Here is an 18224-nt window from a genome sequence, read left to right as displayed (position 1 = left end):
TATTTATTTGTCCTCGATTTAGCTGCTGAGGACAGTACAACTCAAGGGTTTAAATGACAGACCCCAAACCCCCCAAGATCTAGGAAATGGGATGTGGTATTTGAATCCAGATCGACGTGAGTAAATGAGAGCCCAAGTTCTCAGCCTTTTTGCTACACTAGCTGTTTAAGGGACGAAGGAAAAAGTGGAGGAAGACACAATGATTGGCTTAACAGTGTTCTCAACTAGTCCTCGTTTTAGCCTCAAAAGCTCAGATAGGTCCACATTATGATGCCTTCCCATCCGCCCTTCTCTAGCGGGCATGCTGCTCTTCCACCACAGATTAAGGGCTCAACTTTATCATGTGCCAAGTATGGCAGACACAGAGGTGAAACTCACAACCATCTTTGTCCCCAGGCTTACAGTCTAGTAGAGAGGCAGCTAAGAAAAGTATGTTCATAGGAAAACGGGTGAACTAAAAGCTGTTGGAGTCTTTCTTGGTTTTCCCCTTGACCCTGTCCATATGAGATGCTACATTCTCAATGGATCTGCTCTATGTGTAACCCAAGTTGTCAAGAGGGCCTGGGGTCAACCCCTTGTCCCAGGCCAGGATCCCAGCTCAAGCGCCATGGCCCTGCTGCTCTGACAAATGAAACTAGGTGTATTGTATTAAGGTAATACTAGTTACTATAATAAACAAACTGTAAAATACATAACAGCTGAAAGACATCAATTTAAATTTGAATTTCAAATAGTTTTAGCATTACTATGTGCTGTGCAATATTTGGGACACACTTATGTTAAAAATTGTTCATTATTTATTTGAAATTCAAATTTAACTGAGTGTCCTGCATTTTCTTTGTCAAGCCTACTCAAGACATCAAAGGTTTTTCAGCTTGTTTGTTTTTTTATATTTATTTATTTATTTGGCTGTGCCAGGTTTTAGTTGTGGCATTTGGGTTCAAGTTCCCCGGCCAGAGGTTGAACCCCAGCCTCCTGCCTTGGGAATGGGGAGTTCTAGCTTCTGAACCACAAGGGAAGTTCCTGACATTAAAGGTTTTTTTCTTGTTTATATAAAGCCCACATTGGGAGTTCTCAGTAGACAGGTAGGCACCCTCCAAGGCTCCTTCCATCTTGGCTCTGTCATTTTCATCACTCAGTTTTCAAGGTATCTGTAGGCTCATGGGGCCAAGTCACAGGAAGGGCAAAGGCTTGGGGGAATTCCACATGGGAGTCTTTATGAGTTGGCGCTGGTAGCGGCACAATGGACTTCTGATCACAATCCATTCATTGGCCAGAACGCAATCACATGGCCTGTACCTGGCAGCAGGGTAAGCTGAAAAATGTAATCCAGTGTGTGCTCAGGAAGATACTGGAAAGTAGCTAGCCAGTCTCTGCCACACTGGGTAATAGCAGAACTCACCTGTCAGTACTGGTGCCTAATCTCCTGTGCTAGTTTCAGGCTTAGTCAGCAGTCCTCCACCCACTGAGGTCCCTAGCAGGAGATCAGACGCTTCTTCTCAGCCCTAGACTCGTTAACTAATAGCCACAGGGATTAGGGGTACAAGGCCACTATGGGAGGAGTGTTACTATTAATTCATATCAATTCATTTTGATCCAATGCAATTTAATAAATATGTATTAATGCTCTTAGGATACTGAGAAAAGCTTGGTTCTAGGCCCCCAAGGGAGATATAAACTGATCTAGAACCCAGTTATATCCTCAAGAAGCTGGATACAATTAAATTCAACAGTTATTCTCCACCCTTATCTATATCCTTTGGATTTTTCAAAAGCTGATGAAAAACCCATAGGTTTTTACATACAAAGAATTCTGCCCTAAATGTGAGGGTACAGAATGGTTCCTCCTCTCCTAAATTCCTTAAACTTTTGGTGTCTATGTCCATTTATTCATTCATTTATCCATGCATATATGCATTCATTCAATGAGTTCATTCATGAACGTTGGTTGAGACCTCTTTGCTTGATAGTGTGCAGGCTCTGAGGGCAGGGATGGGGAATCTAAGTTGAACAAGACTGAGACCAAGCCTTCCAGAAACTCTCAAAAAAAGGAGTGATCAGAATGCACATAATTCAGCCAGATACAAGGCAGATGGTAGTCAACATGGAGAGGAAGGAGAAATTAATTCTAAGTGGAGGGTGGAGTGGAGAACACTGCATCAAAGATCCAATGAGGGGGACTTAACTGTGGTCCAGTGGTTAAGACTTCATGCTTCCAGTGTAGGGGGCTCATGCTTGATCCCACAGGCCACGTGGCAGGACTAAAAAAAAAGCCCGAAAGATCCAACAATGAACTTCCCAGAGACAAATGAACCTACCCTGCAGACAGGGCCTCAGGCTAACCCTTCACCCACTGGGCATCTGCCTGTCTCCCACCCACTCAGGCCCAATGGGAAGAAAGGCAGTGAGCTCTCCTCAAGTGAGAACTCCAAGGCAGTCTCTCATTTTATCTTAAAAATTCACACAAAATTTGAATTCCACTCCACAGGATACTAACATTTGTTTTGCTGTGATAATTTTAACATAATTGGCTTAAATTACCTGTCATTGAGTAAAATCATTTCATCTTGTGGCTTATGTACCCTCAACATACCACTTCTGTGTGAAGAGTAACTTTTGGGGAAATTTGGCTTCCCAGGTGGTTCAGCGGTAAAGAATTCATCTGCCAGTGCAGGAGATTCAGGAGATGCAGGTTCGATCCCTGGGTAAGGAAGATCCCCTGGAGAAGGAAATGGCAACCCACTCCAGTATTCTTGCCTGGGAAACCCCACGGACAGAGGAGCCTGGCGGGTTACAGTCCATGGGGTCACAAAGAGAGACTGAGCATGAATGCATGCATTTTCCAGAAATTTAGCTTCTGCAAGCGTAGGGCTGGAAATTCAGTTTTCACTTATTTTATCTCTTCTCTTTTCTCCCTCAGAATATAGGAAAGATTCCGCTCTAAGGATTCTGAGGCTAGCCATATGCTTTGTGAACACATAACACAATAACCATTGGTGAATTTTGTATTAGATAAACAGGCTGTTTTCATACACTTCTCTCACATCTGGTAAGAAATGTACAAAATAACACAACTTGGATACGAGTTGTTATTTCTGGATGGTGGTGCTTCTGGGGACACCTTCAAGGAGCATGACCCTTCTCTTGCAGGTCCTTCCAGGTTGTGCAGGTTGCTCCGTCAAACAGCTGCCCTGGATTCCAATGTGCAAGGTTAAATACCTCACAGTGTAAACAACTGACTAAAAAGCACAGAAAATGTTACATATTTCCCTTCTTCCTGACCTCCTCACAAAGAAACACCAAAGTGTTAAACAAAAAAATCCTTTTTCTGATGAGGACTCAGGGGTTAATTTTTAGCACAGGTACTTGGGAATTTCAGGCTTGTGGCTCAGCTGGTAAAGAATCAGCCTGCAATGCGAGAGACCTGGGTTCAATCCCTGGGTTGGGAAGATCCCCTGGAGGTAGGGCATGGCAACCCACTCCAGCATTCTTGCCTGGAGAATCCCCATGGACAGAGGAGCCTGGCGGGCTGCAGTCCGTGGGGCTGCAAAGAGTTGAACACCGACTGAGCGACTAAGCACGGGACAGGGGATTTCATCGTGGGACTCCCGTTACTTGTAATGGGAGTCTTGCTGCTTCATTTCATGCATACTGTATGCACCCCTCGACAGCCACAAAATTTTACTTTTGAAATTGAGGCCATCTTTTTCAGAACAAATCAGATTACAACGAAACGCCAAAACTACTCTGTGTTGGCCTGGCGCCAGAGTTTGTGCTTGTGTGAATCTGAAGGGGAGAACTGCCTTTCCCTGGCGTGCAAATGCCCCTTTCAGAGACAACAACATTAAAACATTATGCCCAAGAGCTGACAGCCATGGTGTGTGCCTCACCCCAAAGCTTTGTTTGGAACCCCATAAAACCTGGCACATGGTTTGTGACACCCAGTGAAACACAGGGCTTCTCCCTAATAACCTGAGCCCTGCTGCCTGTCATTAAGGGACCTCTCTTATTAAGCATCTCTTTTTTAAATGGCTGCCATCATCTGGTCCCAGTGTACATTAAATCCCATTATAATTATAAGCACACTTCCCCATAACATCCGTGCAGATTTCATCCACACTGCCTACCCCCTCAGGGCATCTTTGCACTAATAACAACTCAGATTTTCTATTTGAGTTGACAACATTAGGTCCCAACACCATTTGCAATATGCTGGTGGGAGAGAGAGAAGAAAAAGCTTTCTCTTCCTCAGTCACAAAGATCTTGGGGTCAAAGTAACTCAAGGCCTCTGGGGCTAAAAGAAATAACCCCCCATGTCCTCCTTTTGAAACACCCTCTGCCTTACAGAAAAGAAGGGCATTCTTAGAACCTGGAAGAGAAGCCTCAGTGTAAATATCACTAACCAGACGTCCACTGGGAAAAGATGACAATTACTAGTCAAAGAAACTATCTTCTTGTTTTCTTTTCTACACTTCAAATATCCAGAAGCTATAACACCTCACCTGATTTTTTTTTTCCTTTGCTTTTTAGAGGGGGGAATGAAAGGAAGTGGGATGAAACAATTAAATTAAGAAAACAAACAAACAAAAGAAAACTATCAACATATGCTGCTGCTGCTTCTAAGTCGCTTCAGTTGTGTCCGACTCCGTGTGACCCCATAGACGGCAGCCCACCAGGCTCCCCTGTCCCTGGGATTCTCCAGGCAAGAACACTGGAGTGGGTTGCCACTTCCTTCTCCAATGCAATCAACATATGCATTGAGGGCAAATATGACTCTGCTTAGCTTTCTTCTTCTTTTTTTTTTTGGTTGAGTCTCGTGGCTTTCGGGATCTTAGTTCCCTGACCAGGGATTGAACCTGGGTCTCCTGAAGTGTAGAGTTCTAACCACTGGATGGTCAGAGAATTCCTGACTCTGCTTAGATTCTGACATTATCGGTATCTATCTAGAGGATATCTCAATGGTGGCCGTGAAGCATCATAAGATCATTTGACTTCAAAAATGGACACAATAGGCTTGCTGTGTTTTTTCCCTCAAGAGTCCCCACCCAGTGGGGTAAAGATCTGAGAGTACGTGTGACAGCCTAAAGATCTCACCTGCCAATGCAGGAGACCTGGGTTCAATCCCTGGGTCAGGAAGATCCCCTGCAGGAGGGCATGGCAACCCACTCCAGTTTTCTTGTCTGGAGAATCCTATGGACAGAGAAGCTGGCGGGTTCCAGTCCATAGGGTTGCAGAGTCTGACTCAATTGAAGTGACTTAGCATGCACACGTGACTGCCTTGTGCATCTTCCGTGGCAACCTGGAATTCTCCATTGTAGAGGAGACTATTTACATTTTTTTTTTTTTTTTTTCCATTCAGGGCCTTCACTGCCAGCATCCCTCCCTGAATATTCTTCATTCTGTATCACAAGGTTTTGGAGAAATATGAAGTGGCTGCTTCTCCTCCAAAGACAGGAGTCATTGATTTCATTTTCATGATAGGAAATTTTACCTTTCAATTTTAAGACTATTTTCCAACGAAGGAGCTGGAACAAAATGGTTTGGAACATTTTGTTAACCCTCAAGCAGAATATTCAAAACAACACAATCACCTTCTTCCTGGGCATCTACTTAATTGGAATTTTATTGTAATTCCAGACTCCCTTCTCAACTTTTGCTGAGGGTTTTTTTTTTTTTCCCAGTGCTGCGCCACTCAGCTTTCGGCTTGCGGTTCTGACTGGGGAGTGAACCTGGGCCCCTTGGCAGTGAAAGTGTAGAGTCCTAACCACTGGATCTCCAGGGGACCCCTTTGATTGAGATTTCTGAGGAGGAAAGAAAGTGCAGAGATCTGGGCATCTAAGTCTGCCTCCTTGGTGGCCTGATTCAATGCAGAACTGTTCAGTTCCCAGCTTGGCTGGCTGTTGCGGAGGCCTTGATCTTTGTGGAGTAAGAGGAGAAGGGAAATTAAATGCCCTTGTTTTCTTTTTAATCCCATTAGGGGCTATTTAGGAGCTTCCCTGGTAGCTAAGGTGGTAAAGAATCCGCCTGCAATGTTGGAGACCTCGGTTCGATCCCTGGGTGGGGAAGATCCCTTAGAGGTACGTATGCATGGCAATCAGTCCAGTATTCTTGCCTGGAGAATCCCCAAGGACAGAGGTGCCTGGCGGGCTATGGTCCATGGGGTCGCAAAGAGTTGGACATGATTGAACGACTATGCACAGCACAGCACAGAGGCTATACAATCTAGAAATTATGATCATGAGCTTTGAAGTTGGAATGGTCTGATTTAAGTCTTGGCTCTGATATATAACAGCTCTGTAGTCTTGGGTAAAGTGCTTAACCTCTCTGAGCCTCAGGTTTCCCATCCACAGAAATTGGGGAAAGAACAATACTTGCATTATGAGAGTTGTTACAAGGATTAAATAAATCAATACAGGTAACATGTTAAGATTCACAGACAGTGCTCAGAATGAGATATAATCCCCATGGTCTCCCTTCTGTACGATCACTTAGACCTGACGTACCCTTCTCTTCCACAACCTGAGTTCTGAAGGGCTGCTACCAGAGGGAGGTACATGAGTAAAGGAGGAGATGAAGGGATAAGATGTTTTAGCGATGCAATTCCACCCAAAGGTCAACTCATCTGTTCCTCTGTTTCCAGCAGGATGATGTCCCTAAGATTGAAGTCTCTCCTATTTTTAGGATCTGTCAAAACTGATGTCCCAGTTTCTCTTACCACACCCAGGGAAAAAAAAAAGTTAAAAAAAAATCTACTACAGATCCATGAACATGAGAGAGAGAGAGAGAGAGAGAGAGAGAGAATGAGAGTTTTCTGCTGTAATTTTCCATCCTGCTGGTTTTTAGGTGCTGCCATATGAAATCTCTGAACTGGAGATTCTCATCAGCCTTCCCGGGGCCCAAGGACATACAGCTCTGGCTATAAATGGTGCCAGTTTTGGTGGGGGAGCTGCTGCCACTTTATCTGGGCCCAATAAACCTTATCAAACTGCTGTGAGCCAGCCTTCAGCACTAAGTGGAAATGCTTGGAGCCCAACGCTGGCACTCAGCCCAAAGCCTCGCCTGCCTTCCTCCTTTTTGTTACCTTCTCCACCTCTTAAATTCGGGCATTAATCTCTCTTTAACACTTACTAACAAGGGCCGGGCTTTTTAATGGGTAGAGTTTATGAAGCAAGGGAGGTTTTCACATAGCGTGAGTATGGCACGGAGGTTGGCGGGGGAGGGGTCCAGGGCCACAGAGGATTTCTTCTTTCCCATTGTTTCCCCAGAGAGTCACCCTGCCTCTGATTGAGGATTAATAGGAGATTAGATCAGGGGTTAATTGTGTGCTTCGCTTCTTACTGCACTCAGGAGGGGCTGGTAGGTGGACATGGAGAGAGGTAGCAACCTTCGGAAGGTACTCTCTAGGCAGAAGCTAAATGCTTCAGTTAAATGCTTCCTTCTATTTCCCCGGTGAGGCACTAGGACCATCCTCTCTTCTTCCATCTCTCTCCTCTTGTTCTCCTTGCGGATCAGTTCTTTTTTTAAAATTGAATTATAGTTGACTTACAATATTGTGTTAGCTTCAGGTGCATAGCAAAGTGATTCAGTTATATGTATATTTAGATTTTTTCCATTACAGGTCATTACAAGATACTTAATATAGTTCCGTGTGTGTTAGTCGCTCAGTTGTGTCTGACTCTGCAACCCCATGGACTGTAGCCCACCAGGCTCCGCTGTCCATGAAATTCTCCAGCAAGAATACTAGGGTGGGGAGCCATTCCCTTCTCCAGGGGATCTTCCCCACCCCGGGATGGAACCCGGGTCTCCTGCACTGCAGGCAGATTCTTTACTATCTGAGCCAACCCAGAAGCCCTCTAGTTCCCTGTACTGTATAGTAAATCCTTGTTGTTTATCACACCAGTTTTTTCTCAACTTTCCTTAAATTTCTTTCTTCTTACAGACTATAGACCTCAGCTAGAAAAGTAGCCCTATCATAGATTGCTCTTTGTTGTTCATCAGAATACCTAGGGACTGAGTTTTCCCTGGCATCCGTCAGACACTGCGGTGTTGTCTGCTTTTAGAGGATAACTAACTCCCTTCCTTCACTTTCAAGTGGCTTCTCACCGGTCTTTTCTCCCCTGACTCTTGCAGGCAGGTCTGAGCACTTTTCCTGCGAGCAGGAGACAGGGGCAGGCTTGCTGGGATGGAGCTGCCTGTTCTCGGGACTGCTCCGTTAGCAGCTCTTGTGAACCCGGATCAGTTCTGATGGAAACTCCGGCCAACAGGCCTTGCCAGGCCGGAAGTGGATTTTTGCCTCTAGCGGGCCTCTGCCACCTTCCAAGACGCTTCAGTTCTTGGGGCCTGACCCTCGGTTTGGGGCAGTGCCAGAGGGCGCATCGGATATGCTCATGCCTGAGTGTGACGGGAACCCTTTGACGCACCCGCTTGTCAGGGAATGAGTGTGGGGACCCCGGATTCAGTGATTGAAGCCCCGCGTTGAGAAGATTGTATGACCTCCAGGGCCAACTGTCTGGAGACCCAGCGAGGGCGCTCTCAACCACCACCCTCACCCTAGCCGGAAGTCAAGGTGTGTGCCCAGAAGAAGGGCGTTTTCCACCTCTCGCCCACCGCCTTCACCAAGTTCCAAGGAAAGGGCGAAGACAGAGCCCGCGGAAGGGCGCGTTTCTTCTGGTTGCTCTAGGGATTCCTGACCTCAGCTCCGCCCTCTAGAGTGGAGCGGTCAGCAGAGAGGAGGCACTTTGGGGAGCCTTCTCCAGGCTCTCACTCGCCCCCTGAAGACTTTGTCCCGAACTGAGCGCAGTTCTTGCGGAACTGCTCCCAGCCAAGGTTCCCTGAGGGGACCGGGGCTGGGGGAAGGGGGACGGCGGAGAAAGAGGGGTGGGGGGAAGCCCCGGGGATGCTCAAGACAGGGAAGAAAAGTTTCCCTCGCGCCTCGACCTTGGCCTCCAGGGGTCGCGACAGCTAAAACGGGGGCGTCTCCCCTCGACGACAGATCCCCGCGGGAGCCTCTGGCACTCGGTTCACCCGGGCCCGCGAACTCTGCGCCCGGAGGCGAATCGCAGTCTGGATGCTCAGAAGGCCTGGAGGCCCCAAAGCGCTGGGTTTGGGCACTGTGAAAACAACCTTCTAAAGCTGACGCCGGGGTCCAGGGATGCCGTCCCGACCCCCGAGAAAAAAGTGAAAGGCGAGATGACACGCACTCATGGGGCAAAAGCTGGGAGACCAAAATCCCGAGCCTGGAAGCAGCAGGGAAACACGAAACCTGTTCCCACTGGAGATTAACATTCTGGGGGTTGAAAATGGGGGCAGCTCATCGCCCCTCATCTCCACTGCCCCCACTGAGGCGCCCATGTCCCTGGAGCGCCTCTCCACGAGCTCCTCCTTCTCTCCTCTCCGCTTGGCGGGTGAGCGGCGGCCGCCAGCGCCCCGGCAGCAGCTAGATGTCAGGCGAAGCCCGGAGCGCGGCGCACGGGGAAGGGAGGGGACGGCAGGGGAGGGGAGGGGAGGGGTGGGGCGGAGAGCGCGCGCGGGCTCGGCCAGTGCGGGGGGGTGGGCGGGCGGAGTGGGGGGACGGGCGGGAGTGGGGAGGGGAGGGGGGCAGCTGTGGGCAGGGAGCCGGGCTCAGCCGCCAGCACTAAAGATGGAGAGGCGCCGGGGCCTCGCAGGGGAGGGGGCTCGGCGTTGACGTGGGACGCGGCGGAGGCGCCGCAGCCGGTGGTGATTTGCTAACCTCGCAGCACAGAGGAGTTGAGGGCGATGAGAGCGGGTACTGCGAACTGCCGGGCGATGCCGCCGCTACCGCCGTGATACCGAGAGCAACAGTTCCCCAGCAACACCCCTCCCCGACAGAGGCACACACCCCCAAGAGGCACGCACACCCACCCCACGGCACCCGGCTCGGCAGTGGTGAGTTGGGGGCCAGGGAGAGGCGCACCGCCCAGACATAGCTGTGCGCCCGGGCGCCCCAGGGCTGGAGAGGTCTGGGGGGGCGCGCTCGCTTCGGCCACTCGACCGCTGGGCTTTTGCCTTATTTTATTCGGCTTGTTTCCTTCCTTCTGCTGCAGCCGTCGCCGCCGGCGGTTGGGGGTCGGCTGGAAGGGAGAGCCCTGGCTGTCAGCTTGGGCGCAGTTGCCTCCCCAACCCTTCCACTCCAGGGCACAGTCGGGGTGAGAGGTGGGGGCCAGAGCGGTCTGCGGGGCCGGGAGGCACAAGCGGAGGCTGGGAATTGGAGGCTTTGTACCAGCAGGGGCCGGCGGAGGAGCCGGGAGCCTGTGGGTGCTCATATGTATGCCGACCGGTGCGCGGGCGCGAGATAGAGCTGTGGTTTATTTGTGTGTTTATTCGCCCGCCAGCTGGGAAGCTAGAATCGGAGGATCGGAGGAGTGGTTTGGGGGGCGGAGGGGAGCCGGACTGGGACTCACTTGGGTTTTGTTTCTCTCTGGAAAACGTGGTGGGCTCCTTTTTCTTGATTGGACTTGATCCCCCCGGTTTTGGGGGGGGAGGGGCTCGGTGGTGGAGCGCTGGAGTGTCTCCAGCGCTCCGGGCCCTCTTCGGCTCTCGGCGGGACCGGCCGTGGCGCCGGAGCTCGCTGTGCGCTCCCGGCCGCGCTCGGTGGGTGCTCCGCTCTGCACCTGATGCGTTCGGGATGCCTTTCCCACCCCGGCGCGCCAGCAGCTCGCTCTCACAGCCCCTCGAACACTCCCTCACGCGCTCGAAATGCGCACGGTCTCGCCGGCCCGCGGACCCGCTGGAACGCACAGACGCGCTCAGCACCGACTCGCTGGCCGCTCCCCGGAACGCTCGCAACGTGCCTGGGCCGGGCGCGCCTGCTGCTGGCGCCACCCGCCCGAGGCCGGGGACCTTGCCCGCCGCTCCCGGGGATCCCCGCCCTGGGTCGGAGAGAGAGGGCCCTCAGATCCCTTCTCGCCTTTCCTCCCACAACTCGTTGTCGGGCTTTTGTGCTTCCCCTTCGCCTCAAGGCGAGTCCTCCTTCTCGCCTCTCTCGCCCCGGCGTCCGGCCCGCCTGGACTCTTTCCTTTCGCCCGGGTCTCTTTCGCTTTTCTTCTTTCCTAACCCGGCTCCCTTTCTTGTTGCCATCTGGCTTCCCCGGAAAAGTTGCTTCCCCAAGTTTGCTGAAGTCGTCTCCAAGTCTCCGTGGGGGGTGGCTGGGAACTGGGTGGGGGGTGGGGGGCGGGAAGGTGTGAGCGCGCGATCGATCCCCGGAGCTCGAGCTGGTTAGCGCTGGCTTTCCGCCGTGACGAGGGGCACGGCGCTGCAGCCAGCACCAGCCGGCTCCCGGGCGCCGAGCCGCGGGTTTCAGGGACGGCTGATCAGGGCACCCTGATTTCCCTCAGGACCCACGGTGCTTGCTTTGGGGAAGGAATTCGGGTAGACCAGCTTCCATTCTTTCGATTCCTACCTCCTAGTTCTCTGAAACCCGAAGTCTGCGGGGAAAGCGCATGGTGCCAAGGCACTTGGGAATGGTCACCAACCCCCCACCATGGCCTCGGTTCCCACCCCAGGGTGGGGAGCAAAAGTGTCTTCTTGATTAACCGTCCTATTAACCCTTTCTAAGTAAGATTTGTGGCTCTGGAGTCAGTAGGGTTCCTTTTGGGGGCGGAGGCCAGCAGTGTTCCAAGAGGAAGAGCCCTTGCTCTGCGTTGCTTCCAATTGATTTCACGGCAGTGTTGGCCACAACCAGGCCGAGGCTGGGAGGGACCTGGGCCTGTGAGGTCTTTCAGACAAGTTTTAGACAGGTTTGGGAGACCCAGAGCCCTGTTACTGATCCCAAACAGCACTTCGAGAGAGGCCTTTGTCTCCAGTCCAGTCTTCCCTTCATGCTGGTAACTCACACCATAGATGTTGGTGCCAGTATCACCTCTCACCCCTCTGAGCCAGGTCTAGCAGTTCAGCATCAATTCCTCTTTGGGTCATGGGACTTGCCCACTCCTGGGAGCCTGTGGGACACACTGGGAGTTTGTGTTCCCAGCACATGCACTCCTGGCTTTAGGGGTGCATGTTTCCTAGGATCTCTCTGTAGGTCCTTCAGTATCAGGCCTGCATATTACAAATCCTCCTCACTACTGGGCACTTGTGGGCAGGAGATAAGTGCGGCACATTATATAAGTGTGGCACATTATGTAAGTGTGGACATGTGTACTTGGGGTTTGCCAGGTAGTGCAGAGGTAAAGAATCGCCTGCTAGTGCAGGAGATGCAGGAGACAGGGGTTCAACTCCTGGGTGGGGAAGATCTGCTGGAGGAGGAAATGGCAATACACTCCTGTAGTCTTGCCTGGAAAACTCCTTGGTCAGGAGCCTGGCAGGCTCCAGTCATGGGGTCTCAAAGAGTTGGACACGACTGAGCATGCATGCACACACGTGTGCTGTTTCTACTTCTCTGGCTGGTGCATGCACACATATGCACATGACACAGTTGAGATTTTGGATTACTTATACAATCACTTTGAGGCACCCATGATTGGAAGTGAGCCAAGCTAGTACATAGACTATGTGTGTGTATTTCTCTTAGGGCCTAAGGAGAGGATCAGGGCGTGGGTTCATCAGTACTTTGCAACTATGAGAAGAGTGGAAGGGCAGAGGCCCAGGAAAGCATTAACTGAGGGTGAAAAGGTGGGCTGGAGGAGGAGAACCTTGCCTGTAGATTTCTTTGAGCTGTGACTCTAGGCTGCTAGCCCCAGCTAGGCTGGGCGTTGTTCCTGGGGCTACCACAATGAGGCAGAATTTAGAGAAACTTCGTTTTGAAGATGAGATTTGCTGCACAAGGGGTTGAAAGTGAAATGAGTGCTCACACTGACTAGAAGAGGGGGTTAAATTCTTACCCATTTAAATTAAGCACTGGGCATCTTCTCATTTTGCACAGGAGCCCCCCACCCTCAGACTTAAAGAAAGCTCAGGACTCACAAGACTCCACTGTAATTTTCATTTTACTTCTTCTAATAGATGTCATAGACCAGTGAATTAGGCATGTACTATGTAGCAGAACCTTCTCTTTACTCCCATCATCCTTGGACCTGTAAAGGCAGTCATGTAGATTTCTAGTAAGTCCTTCCCCTCTATTAAAGTCTCCAGGACTGTCTTGCTGCAGGTTTGGGTCAGGGGCTATTGATTGAATTCTTACTTTTAGGGACAGTAACTAATTTGTCTTTTGTTCTTGCATCTCTTTTGCCTCTTTCCCGATTTCTCTCCTCTAGCCCTTCCCATTGGCCCAGGAAACGCACCCTGCCCCGCCACGCAGAGCCAGGAAGGAAAGAGAGCCTCATGCCTAAGCCTCGGGGAGCACCATGGATCTGACAAAGATGGGCATGATCCAGCTGCAGAACCCCAGCCACCCCACGGGGCTCCTGTGCAAGGCCAACCAGATGCGGCTGGCCGGGACGCTGTGCGATGTGGTCATCATGGTGGACAGCCAGGAGTTCCATGCCCACCGGACTGTGCTGGCCTGCACCAGCAAGATGTTTGAGATCCTCTTCCACCGCAACAGCCAGCACTATACTCTGGACTTCCTGTCTCCCAAGACCTTCCAGCAGATTCTGGAGTATGCATACACGGCCACACTGCAAGCCAAGGCTGAGGACTTGGATGACCTGCTGTATGCTGCTGAGATCCTGGAGATCGAGTACCTGGAGGAGCAGTGCCTGAAGATCCTGGAGACCATCCAGGCCTCAGATGACAATGACACGGAGGCCACCATGGCGGAGGGCGGGGCTGAGGAGGAAGAGGACCGCAAGGCGCGCTACCTGAAGAACATCTTCATCTCGAAGCATTCCAGCGAGGAGAGTGGCTATGCCAGCGTGGCGGCCCAGAGCCTCCCTGGGCCCATGGTGGACCAGAGCCCTTCCGTCTCCACCTCATTTGGCCTTTCAGCCATGAGTCCCACCAAGGCGGCAGTGGACAGTCTGATGACCATAGGACAGTCTCTCCTGCAGGGGGCTCTTCAGCCACCCGCTGGGCCTGAGGAGCCGACCCTGGCTGGGGGTGGGCGGCACCCTGCAGTGGCCGAGGTGAAACCGGAGATGATGCAGGTGGATGAGGTGCCCGGCCAGGAAAGCCCTGGGGCCGTGGAGTCTAGCATCTCAGCTGGGATGGGGGACAAGGTGGAGGAAAGGGGCAAGGAGGGGCCCGGGACCCCTACTCGGAGCAGCGTCATCACCAGCGCCAGGGAGCTGCACTATGGACGTGAGGAGAGCGCTGAGCAGCTGCCGCCTCCGGTCGAGGCCGGCCAGGGGCCCCCCGGCCGACTGGAGCCCCCTGCGCCCCCAGCCGAGAAGCACCTGGGCCTCTACCCCGTGTTGCCCAACCACAAGGCCGATGCCGTTCTGAGCATGCCGTCCTCGGTGACCTCGGGCCTCCACGTGCAGCCCACCCTGGCTGTCTCCATGGACTTCAGCACCTACGGGGGTCTGCTGCCCCAGGGCTTCATCCAGCGAGAGCTCTTCAGCAAGCTGGGGGAGCTGGCTGTGGGCATGAAGGCCGAGAGCCGCACTGTTGGGGAGCAGTGCAGTGTGTGCGGCGTGGAGCTTCCTGACAACGAGGCCGTGGAGCAGCACAGGTAGGCCCCTCTGCCCCCGTCACCCCCAGTCTGAATTTCTGGCCCTGGACCCGCCTTCGTTCTCAGCTGTCCCCTAGTCCTGGGGCCTGGCTCCCTTGTTTTCTTTGCTATTTGTGAAAAACCATCTGGAGGGGGGCACTTTCCAGGTGTGTTGAGAGAGCTTCGGGTCTTTCCTAAACAAGGGGGAACTTATGTGCCCAGTTTCGTTTAAAAAAAATTATGATTTTTGTTTATTTATTTTTTGATCATGTCAAGTGGCTTACAGAATCTTAGTTCCTCGGCCGAGGATTGAACTTGCGTCCTCAGTAGCAAAAGCTTGGACTGCCAGGAAATTCCTTTCGCCCAGAGTCTTTACTAAGCTTTTTCTGCTCTTTTTCATTTGGGCTCCTGTTTTGCTTTTCCTGCTGTTGGGTCACTTCTCCTGGGCCTGGAGAGACTCCTAAAGTGGAGGGAGGGAAAGGTGGGGTGAGGAGGAGGGGCCCGTGGCCGGGATCTGGCCACTCTGCCAAGTTTCAGGTACCTGAGTTCCCCTGCGGTGGTTCCTGCCAAGGCCGGCGCGTCTGCAGCTCGGGAGGAGGGGAAGGGCTGCAGTCTGCTTAGACCCCAGAGCAGCTGCAGGTTCCAAACGTTGTTCCTGGTGAACCTTCATCACCAGGAATGTTGCTTCCTCTCCCTTTTCGTTCTCTGTCCCTGTAAACACATTTCGGGGGAGCTGATTTAAATTCAAGGGAGAAGGATGGGTATGAGAGACATTGGTTTTGCAGCTTGCAGTCTTATTCTTAACCCATCCCTACTCACATTGAATTTAATACCACTTTTGGCCAGCATCGGCTTCCCTCTGGCTTCTGTTTCCTTCTCTGTGAAATAGCTTTTATGATGTGCCTGGTTCAAGTGCTTTTCGTGGGGTCATATTTTTGTTAATGGCGGTTTTCCCAAGTAGATGATGTTCTTGTCCATAGGGAGATAATAAGACCTTTTCCCAGGGTCATGTAGATACTGAGAGGTAGAGCTGGATTCAAATTCAGGTTAACCTTCTTGCACTTTGCTGCCTTTCGGAGTTATTCAGTCTGAAAGAGTGTCTTGTCTGCAGAACGGAGGGTTTTGAAATTGCTCATCGGAAATGGAGTAAACACAGAGGGACTCTGTAGTGAGTGTGACGTGCCCATCACATTATCCTCCAGTTCCTGGGTCAGGCGAGGGGTGTCAAGAAATCCAGCTTCTCTTTGTCATCGGTGATAACATTTCCCTGCACACTCTCTTGCCTCCTGTGCTGCAGATCTTGGGTGGATTCTTCAGTTTTGCACTCCTCTCCTCCCTGCCCGCCCCCCCTCAAATTCTTCTGTTGACCATTCAGGAGGGGGTGTGGGGGAGAGGAGGTGGGGACATGGAGTTGGAGGCACCTGGAGGTCATCTGATTCCACCAAGCTGAGTCGGAACCTCCTCCAACACTGCTTAATCCGGTCTTCTGAGACTTACCTTGCGGAAAGTGCTGCTGAGCTCCACGTAACTGATTCTCTTCCGGTTGGGTGCGAAAAATAACCGCCACTAAGGTGTGTCTTCGTGATGCCTATACTGCTCAGAAACAGACCGAGGTTGTGTTTGTTTTTGCTCACACTTTCCTAAAGAGGAAACCCTCTCCCCAAACTTGACCAGATACGTTGATCGCCTTCTCCGGATGTGAATTATCTCAGTTATGTGCTATGAGAAATGGGGTATAGTGGAAAGTAATTTTAAAATGGATATATCATTGACGTATAACAGTTTCAGGTATATAATGATTTGGTATTTGAATATTTTATGAAATGATCACTATGATAAGTCGACTTAGTTAAAATCCATCACTCTAGATAGCCTGAGAATTTTTTTTCACGAGCACTTCTAAGATCTACTCTTTTAGCAACTTTCATTATGTAATGCAGTGTTGTTAACTTTAGTCCTCATGTTGTGTGTTATAACCCCAGGACTCATTTATTTTTTGACTACCTTTGACTACCTTTTCCCATTTCCCCCAACCCCTGTTCCCTGAAAAGTAGGTTTTTTTCCCTGGCTTTCTGGGTCCTTTTTGCTTCTCTTTACCTGAGATAGGGCTGCAAAAGATATTACTCTCCCAGGAGTTTTCTGTGGGACCCTTGTTCCTCTGGGGCGAGCTGGAGGGTTGGCTGTGTTCTACGCGCCCTCCCCATCAGAGCATGGGTAACAGAACTAGCCATGTCTAGCACTGGGAGCTTGGCAACGTTATGTAACCTTTCTGAGTCTTGCTTTACTTTCTTTAAAATGGAGGTGTTCTGCAGGGTGGGGTGCTGGATTAACGAAGTAACACCTGGAAATCCCTGGAGCCGTGATTGGCACTTAGTAATCAAGAGGGTGAGGGCTGGACCCTCAGTGTCCGCCTGTCTCCCTTGGGTCTCGTCTCTGCTTCGCCCTTGCGGCTCTGAGCTTTACGGTGTAGTGTCCACGGCCCTGCCATCAAGGGGTTGAGTTGGCTGGGAGGTGGTGCAAAGGATGTTGCCGTTCTTCTGAGCTTGTGATAGGGAGGCGCCGGTCCTGGCATCCTCGGCGTCATGCCCTGGGTTGCTGACACGGGAGAATGTGCTACTGACTGAGGATGGAAAGTGGGCTGCCGCCACTCCAGAAGCTGGAGCCTGGGGCTGTGCCCTGGGTGGAAAGCTGTGGGATCCGAGGAGATCAGCGATGGAGAGAATGTTCCTGCATGCTTTCCTCCCTGGCAGCCCCTGGCTCCCGATCTGATGTGCTTTCAGGAGGCTTCACCTCTCTCCCTCCCTCTCTCAGACCTCCAGGATGAGGGTGGTGCTTCCCAATTTCCTACTGTTCTCTTGTGTAAAGCTGCCAGCACAACACAAACAAAAAGTCAAGACAAAACAATCAGAGTGGGAGATTTTGATGTCAGGAGGCTGTGGATGTGATAGTGATGAACATGATGAAGTAACAGCCTAGAGGATTTATTTTATTTTGTTGCTAAGCCTGTAGGCCAGAGCGTTGGTAAAGATTAGGTACCTGCTTGCCGTTGTAGTCGCTTTTCTTCTTGCGGGGCGGGGGTGTCAGGTGATGGGCAGAAGGGCACGGAGAGGAAGGAGGGGGAGAGTGCAGGGAAGGGAGGCAGGCAGGAAGGTGTGTGATAGAATCACACCAGTGTGCTTTCCTTGTGACTTGGTTCCAAGCTGGGGAGAGGGGAGCCTGTCGGGGTGACAGACAGTTGGAGTGAAACTTTGTAAAGTTATGGTCCCTGCAGTGCATGGTGAGATGTAAAAGCAGTGTCAGATGTAGTCTGATGGATTGATGGAAGGCCCACACAGAGATGCTACCTGGGTAAATCAAGTGGGGCTTACCTGCCTAAAGGATAAGGAAGGAAGTCAGAACAATCAGAGGGCCTGCTGGATAAGCAGATCTGTCTCCAGGCAGATGCAGGAGCAAGTGCTGGATTCTAAAACGTCCGCAGCAGGCTCACATCACAGAAGATAATGTCTGAGGGAGGGAGGGTCTCTTTGGGAAGGTTGGACTCTTCTTCTCTAAATTTCCCTGGTTGCTCAGATGATAAAGAATCTGCCTGCAATGTGGGCGACCTGGGTTCAATCCCAGGGCTGGGAAGATCCCCTGGGGAAGGGAATGGCAACCCACTCCAGTATTCTTGCCTGGA

At 51.4% G+C, this 18224-nt stretch overlaps 1 protein-coding gene across 1 annotated transcript in view; it reads left to right on the top strand.

The window, feature by feature from the left end:
* Positions 1-9619: 9619 nt before the first annotated feature.
* The window catches only part of ZBTB16 (zinc finger and BTB domain containing 16), a 198935-nt gene continuing 190330 nt past the window's right edge, over positions 9620-18224 (top strand). Inside the window, exons 1-2 of the mRNA XM_065943751.1 lie at positions 9620-9906; positions 13212-14569. Of these exons, the coding sequence (XP_065799823.1) occupies positions 13302-14569 (1268 nt within the window). The 5' untranslated portion in view covers positions 9620-9906; positions 13212-13301. The remainder of the gene's footprint in view (positions 9907-13211; positions 14570-18224) is intronic.

Source organism: Muntiacus reevesi, chromosome 9 (genome assembly GCF_963930625.1).
Source record: "Muntiacus reevesi chromosome 9, mMunRee1.1, whole genome shotgun sequence".
Lineage (NCBI taxonomy): Eukaryota > Metazoa > Chordata > Mammalia > Artiodactyla > Cervidae > Muntiacus > Muntiacus reevesi.
The sequence above is the reverse complement of the archived record's forward strand: the minus strand, read 5'-3'. Positions and strand labels throughout refer to the sequence as shown.